The following is a 7,773-nucleotide window of genomic DNA, read 5'->3' on the forward strand; positions in this document are numbered from 1 at the left end:
TCTCCGTTCCTCTCTTCCTGTCTCGGCCTCGCTCACCCCCAGCACGCCGCAGCGCTCGGCCATCGTCCATCCACACAGGAAGTCGATCTCATAGTTGTGGTTGAGGATGATGACGGCGTGCTCTTTGCCCAACTTCTCCACCGTAGAGCTCTGGTCCACAAACAGGGTGCATTCAGTTCCCGACCACCACTCCAACAACATGACCAGCTCTGCAGAGAGAGAGAGAGAGAGAGAGAGAGAGGGAGAGAGAGAGAGGGAGAGAGGGAGGGGGGGCATGAGGAGGGACAGAGAGAGAGACAGAGAGCGAGAGAGAGACAGAGAAAGAGAGAGAATGAGACAGACAAAGAGAGAGAGAGAGAGGGTGGGGTGGGGTGGGGGGGTGGAGAGAGAGAGAATGAGACACAGAGAGTTAGAGAGAGAGAGAGAGAGAGAGAGAGAAAGGGAGAGAGGGGGGTGGGGTGGGGGTGTGGAGAGAGAGAGAATGAGACAGAGAGAGAGAGAATGAGGAGGGACAGAGAGTTAGAGAGAGAGAGAGAGAGAGAGAGAAAGAGAGAGAATGAGACAGACAGAGAGAGAGAGAAAGAGACAGAGAGAAAGAAAGAAAGAAAGAAAGAAAGAAAAGCAAGGTAACGAAAAACAGTTTAATGAGCTTCTCCTATCTCTTCGTCTCTCTCTTTTCATCTATACAGCTCTCTGTCTATCTACTTATCTGAGAACTCAAGGTTTATGAGATACACTGATAAAAACAGATAAAAACATCCCAAGTACTTCAGGTATATTTATTTTTATTTATTTATACAGTTTAAAGTTACAGGGACAGTGCACATTAATAGACATTTCTGTAAATGTGCCAGTTTAGCCAACTTGGCTAAACTGGCATATAAGAGACAAATTATATATAGGTCCAAAATCTCTGAATTTATACTTTAACTTTCAGTTAAGTTGAAAGGAACCAGGTGTATTCCACACACTGCCAAAAAACAAAATGGCTGGGACGAAAAAAATCTAGTCAGAAATAATAAGTTATTACAAAAAATAAACTAAACTTAAAGGTGCAAGAGAAAAAAGAAAAGACTAAAGACAAGATGTTTCAGTTATTTTTTCACTAGCACCTTAAATTAAAATTTTTTCTAATACATTTATTTTTTACTCTATTTTTTGTCCCAGCCATTTTGTTTTTTGGTAGTGTGCGGAATATACTTTGTTAGTTTTAACTTATTGTCACAACCATACACACATACACACACACACACAACAGTCTCTCATGCACACACACACACTCTCTCTCTCTCTATGTATTTACTCTTATACACACACACACACACACACACACACAAATGCACACACACGTCTACTCACGGCTCCAGAGTGAGTAGGCCAGTCGCGTGTTGATGCGTCGGTAGAGCTGCTTGTTGATTGGCCAGAGCGGACATGTGAGCAGCTGGATGAAGTTGATAGCCAATCCGCTGGTCACAAACACCAGGCCGAGCACCAGCTGCACGACGAACGAGCCCTTCCACCCCATGGTCCGAACACACACTCACACACACACACACACACTGAAACACACTCTACCCTACAACAGACTACTAAAACGCATCAAAACACACTCCGAAACACACACACACACACACACACACACGTGCACACACACACTGTCAGTCTGTCAGCGTCATTCAGTCACTTCTCCAGTTTTGTGCCGTCGCTTCTTTAAATCACAAGTCTGACAGAGAGAGGGAGAGAGAGAGAGAGAAAGAGAGAGAGAGAGAGACAGAGAGAGAAGTGTAGGAGTTAAAACATATGTATAACACTTTGACCCAGTTGGACATGCACTGCCTGCTTTATCTCTCTCTCTCTCTCTCTCTCTCTCTCTCTCACACACACACACACACACACACACACACACACACACACATAGCCTTTTACCCAGTTGGCAGTGCTCTGAGTTCCTCCCCTTCACAGTGTCTGGCAGACAGAGCAGGGCAGAGGTATAAGCCATAGGATTTGATACATACTGCACATCCCACTGTATGAGGCCCGGACCCAAAATGGAGTAACTACAGTCTCATCCTGGGAGCCAAGCAGCTGAATACATACTACTAGTCCTGCTCCTGTCATGTGGGAACCCAGACTGAGTAAAGCTAGTTTCCCACTCTAACTTAAACTCATCCTGGAGTGAAAAAGTAGTTGAACCTCTGGACTAAAATGGTGTAAACTTGCCTGGATCAATCCACATAAGTGTACAACTAATGTTATCCTTGTAATTATTTCACTTCAAAATCTAAATGTAGACTGTAGACTCTGCAACAAAAAATGATAGAACACCTATTTTGTAATTATATGTAGGTCTACAGTGTAGGAAGACAGTGATGCTACGTCTAAAGAATAAATAGGATGTTTCTTATCCTATTTCTTACTTGTCAGGCACATCAATCATTCCTTCCAGTAAGACTTTTACAAAAGACAGTATTGTTTTTTGCAAAATCAGAGGTTCAATTCTGGCCAAATCCTATATTTTTATCTAAATCAGATGGACTTTTTGGTCTCGATAACAACAGAAAGCTAGGCTAAGCACTGAAAATCTCCCCCCCCCCAAAAAGCCTTGAACCTAACCCTCTCACACTTCCTGGTTGCTGGTATCAGAGAGCACACTGTTCCTCTCATCACATCACACACCTTTTAATGCCAATAATCATAAAAGGGATGGTCATCAATATATTATTTATTACTCAAAATATTACATTGTTCTCTCCTACGTTTATTGAGGTGACTCAGATCCACTGATGGATGGATCGTCAATAAAAAGTGAATGACTGGAGGAGTGTTGCGTTGTAACTTGTAATATGACCGACTCGCTTTGCTGTCTGAGTGAATACTCGATTTTGATTGGCCGGACAAGAGGTGATTAATTTCACAGCTCTGACGTATCACTGCCGGATCACTGTTTTCAATTAATGGGCTATAAAATTCAAACAAATTCAAACAAACTACCATACAGACACACAAAGTACCACAAAGTAGTTCCATGGAGCGATCAGCTAACATGCTCAGCATCAAATACTGTGTGAACAATGAACGTGTGTTTATAACATGAGTTCTGGGGTAAAACCTGAGAGAAAACATTCGTCATCAAAATCAAGAGGAGACACAAATTTTGGACCAGTGTAGGCAGAGGTGTGACCAAGTCAAATTTGCTCGAATCCCCAGTCAGTCTCAAGTCTTGATGCACAAGTCTCAAGTCAAGTCTCAAGTCTAAATGTAGAACAGCAAGTCAAGTCAGAACAAATCAAGAGTCCCGTATCAATTTAACATCTTAAAGAAAACTAAATATCTAGGACTTTTCAATGCAATATGGTTTTAATAGGATAAAAACTTGGTAAGAGCATCATGCGTTTGATTTCTATCATCATTTTCATCCTCAATAAATTAAATCATTCCATACAAATTCAGAAAACAGAATTTAAATTCAGTCGTCTGCTGGAACAAATCTCATCACTTTCAATCTAAGTCATTTACACAAACACAAGATCTTTTGTCAAGACTTTAGAAACCTTTTCAAATCAAGTCAAAGTGAAGTGCCAAGTCACCAGAACCCAAGTCAAGTCAAAACTGTGACTCAAGTCTGACTCAAGTCCAAGTCACTTTTGTCTCTTACAGCCCACTGTTCCCCACACAGACCGACCTGATTGTCCCTCCCTGTCCCTCTTGAAGCATAAAGGTTAAAGAAGTCAGCTTTGTGTGCATGAATGAAACACCTCTCTCTCTTTGCAACGAGAATATCACTGCAGAGAAGAATATTTTCTCAGTCAGCTTGCCAGGTTAAATTGAAACACCCACACTGCTTCTAAACATTGACAGAGTATTTCCACCTCATGCTTACTGAAACAATGGAAAAACCTGATCCTTACCTCACACAAGGCACACCCCGACCTCCAGCTAGCAGTAGCAGCAGTTGCATGTAGTATTATTAATAGCAGTAATGGTTAAATATAGGCTTTTTTTTGTAGCTGAAGCATGTAGTGACTGCAGTAATGACCCAGCTGCCAGTCTGCCTCTCTGTCAGCCATATGGGAGCAGAGAGAGGGAGGGGAGGGAGGACAACTCTTCACCTTCTTGCCACATAGCTTTTCCCTATAAACTCTAGTGAACTTTGGAGTGTTGCCCACAACACACACACACACACACACACACACACACACATATACACACAGTGTGTAGGTGGAGTGGGGGGGAGTGTCTCTACAATCACCTGAGTTTCTCTGCCTGATAACTGGGCTTTTCACCTCAGTGAAGATGGACAGCAGATTAGTGCTGATTGAACGTGGATCATTTTGTCCTTTGATCGGAGCTGTGATGACATAAAGAAAGGGCAGAGTCTGGTTCCTGGGCTTAACGCACACGCACACACACACACACACACACACGTGCATACACACAAGCATCAACAAAAGGCAGACACACACACACACACAAAGACTTCCTGGTAAGAATATACAGTGAGCTACATAAGTATTTGGACAGCAACACATTATATTTAAGGGTTGACTTCATACTTTCATTAATTTTTATATTAAATTATTAGATATATCCTGCAGTGCATAAAGAATGGAAAGAGAACTTGACTATATCAAGTTTGGTGCGGTTTATGAGTTGCAGAAATGTAAATTACTGAAAAGATCGAATATCATTTTTATCTGTGCACATTTTTTTTACCCTAAAATGGGTGGACCACATTCAAAAGTTGTAGTTATTTTTCCGTTGATCCAATACAACTGAAGTACCCTCACACTAAAGCTGACAGTATATGCTTCAACTGTCATTGTGTCATTGTTCCCCCATGATGAAACTGGAGAAGGGACTATGGCTCGGCCCCGGTCTGTCCATCCATCCATCATACACAATATCTGTGACGCCACTGATCAGATTTTGACAAAACTTAAGGGAGTGATGCATCTCATTGCTCCATTCTGGGAATTTCAAAATGACACTGATTGTCCCAAAGGGGGCGCTACAACATTTGTTTGCTTGTTGCATTTTGCCAAAACTTGGGGAATGATGCATCTCACCGCTGCATTCCAGCATTCAAAATGACACTGATTGGTGCAAGGGGGGGAACTACAGTTACAGCTCAAAACAAGGTGACATATAGATATACATAGATTGTCCCAGACAGGAACTTGTTTACTGTTTTACCAACTAACCTAATTCAAATTTTAGTCACACACACGAATGCTTGCAGACACACACTTCTCAATAACAAACCATCAGATTCTCATAACTCTTAATCTCTCTTTATTGCATTAGAACATACATTTCTCATATATATCTATATATATACTTTATAAATGTGAATTTGTACACTACAATCTTTTATTGTAACATGTTAGAAAATACTCGTAACGCTCCAAAAACATAGCACTAAAAACAGTTACCAAACAATGATTATTACATTTCCTCGTTTTGTTTTATGTTTTTGTTTTGGCCACCAAGAAACAGAAAAACAAGATGGCGGAGATGAAGCTGTCGACCAGGAGGAGAGGAGAGGACCACAGTCATAGATAGACAGAGTTTGGCCATTGCGGTTTTTAGTGGCAGCCATGTTGTAACCAAACGGGTAGGGGAGGACGGGGTTTATCACAACACCAGTTACAGAGAGCGAGGGGAGGAGGGGTGGTTTGTCACCAGGCGTGGAAATGAAGAAGGGGAAAGCGGAGACGGCGAAAGCGTGGATAGCATTGACCATCTAGCAGACAGATAGGGGAGGAAGGGGTAAGTTGTAACCATCTAACACAGACAAGCAGAGAGGCTAAGGGCCTGATCACGCAGGATGTGTTTTTACCAGCAGAGGGCGGCTGTTTCCAGTTGTTTTCAACGTGAGTGAAACGTGTTGCGTGCTGCTTTTATATTGCTGGGCCCCCAAGTTGAAATACATCACATTAAGGAAGCAAGATAGTCTCAAAATGCGGCTTCATTGTGAGTTTAAAAACACGTCCGGCGTGATCGGGCCCTACGGCAGCCATGTTGGGCTGTAACCAAACGAGTAGGGGAGGACGGGGTTTATCACAACAACGGACACAGAGAGCGAGGGGAGGCAGGGGTGGGTTGTAACCAGCATGGAAAAAGAGAACGAGGGAAAGCGGGGACAGTGGTGACCATCTAGCAGAGAGATAGGGGAAGATGGGGTACGTTGTAACCATCTAACACGCAGACAGACAGCGAGGCTAAGGGCACCGTTTAAAAACTAGCGATACAGACACAAAGACTATGGGGAGGGGCGATGTAGCGCAGAGCAGGAGGAAGAGAGGGATGGAGAGAAAGAGCGGACATGAGGCATCAAGGAAAGACATTTGAGATTCACTCCCCCCTTTAAACGCATGGCTGTTAGCAGAACCAAAGACTCCTCTATCTACCTTTAACAGATGGAGAAAGAGGGAGTCGTGCAACACTGTGCAACATCACAGAATGATTGTCCTCTTGAACGTACCTCTTACCCCTCCCTCCCAACACACAGACTATCTGTTTTCCTTGTCTCTTCTTACCCTCCTCTTCCTCCCTCATCCCCCATCTTTGTTAGTTTTGCTTTTCAGGGATTTGAACCTAGTTTACGCACACACACACATGCGCACACATACACACACACACACACACAAAACCCTGTGACCATAAAGGACATTTACATATATATATATACACATACTCTCTCACACACAGACACACAACTTAAGTACAGATACACACACACACACACACACACACACACACACACACACACACACACACACACACACACACACACACAGACACAACAGGTAGACACATTTGGACCCAATACGGCTGACTAGTTTGTTAAAAGGAAGCAGAGGATTGGATAGCGCACATGTCAATTATTGATATGACAATCAGTGCTGGGGTGGCACAATATAATCATCATACTAATACAAAATCAATATTGACTACTGCAATTTCCAAATGAGACTGCGATTTTTTTGATGTGCAGAATCCCTCGCCTACAAAATCGAGGTGCAGTAAACATTGAAAAAAAAAATCAATTTCATAGATTCAAACAGAAAATCTACGCATATGCATCTCGTTTCATCCTCATTTTAGGCGAGTTCTGGAGCAGAAATTTTGTCATCAAAGCTGTACCTACAGCTATGTTTCCTCCCTTCCTCTCCCCCTACTCCTCTCTCTCCTCCTCTTCCTCAGTGAGCGGTATTGTGGTTGTGATGTCAGGTTCCTAAGGCAGTATCACAGTACAGTCCATAGAGAAACAACAGCAGTACAGAATTACACTGGCCTGCCCAGAACCATACACCTAGCACAGATGGGACACTGACGGGATCTGGAACTTTTTTTTTTTTTTAAGCCTCCGGTGATTTTGGTTTTCACTTCCCGAAACCACACTTTGTTGCCAAGCAAAGTTAGCCAAAACTCTGCTCACTGGCTTGCGAATTTGTATTTGTTTCCTGTTGTTATAAGCTTATTGAACATTCAATCAGGAAGCAATGAGAACTATATGCAACAAAAGTCAACACGTCAGTTGCGCATTTAAAACAAAATAATAAAAAAAAAAGATTCTGGAGACGCTGCGTCATCACTCCAGACACGTGGCAATCTACGACGCTAACAGTCACATCATTAAAATCTCATTTTTCCTGTGGTGCCCTGGTAGCTCGGCGGGCTAAGGCACGTGCCAAAGTACTTGCGACATCATGGGTGTGAAACCGGCTCATGACCACTGTCGCATGTCATATTCTCCGTCTCCCATCTTTC

At 42.8% G+C, this 7,773-nt stretch overlaps 1 protein-coding gene across 1 annotated transcript in view; it reads right to left on the reverse strand.

The window, feature by feature from the left end:
* Nucleotides 1-1,554, reverse strand: part of agpat3 (1-acylglycerol-3-phosphate O-acyltransferase 3) — a 5,582-nt gene extending 4,028 nt beyond the window's left edge. Inside the window, exons 1-2 of the mRNA XM_078288823.1 lie at nucleotides 1,360-1,554; nucleotides 37-209 (exon numbers count right to left, since the gene is read on the reverse strand). Of these exons, the coding sequence (XP_078144949.1) occupies nucleotides 37-209; nucleotides 1,360-1,525 (339 nt within the window). The 5' untranslated portion in view covers nucleotides 1,526-1,554. The remainder of the gene's footprint in view (nucleotides 1-36; nucleotides 210-1,359) is intronic.
* Between the last annotated feature and the right edge of the window lie 6,219 nt (nucleotides 1,555-7,773).

The sequence above is a fragment of the Centroberyx gerrardi genome, chromosome 15 (genome assembly GCF_048128805.1).
Source record: "Centroberyx gerrardi isolate f3 chromosome 15, fCenGer3.hap1.cur.20231027, whole genome shotgun sequence".
Classification (NCBI taxonomy): Eukaryota; Metazoa; Chordata; class Actinopteri; order Beryciformes; family Berycidae; genus Centroberyx; species Centroberyx gerrardi.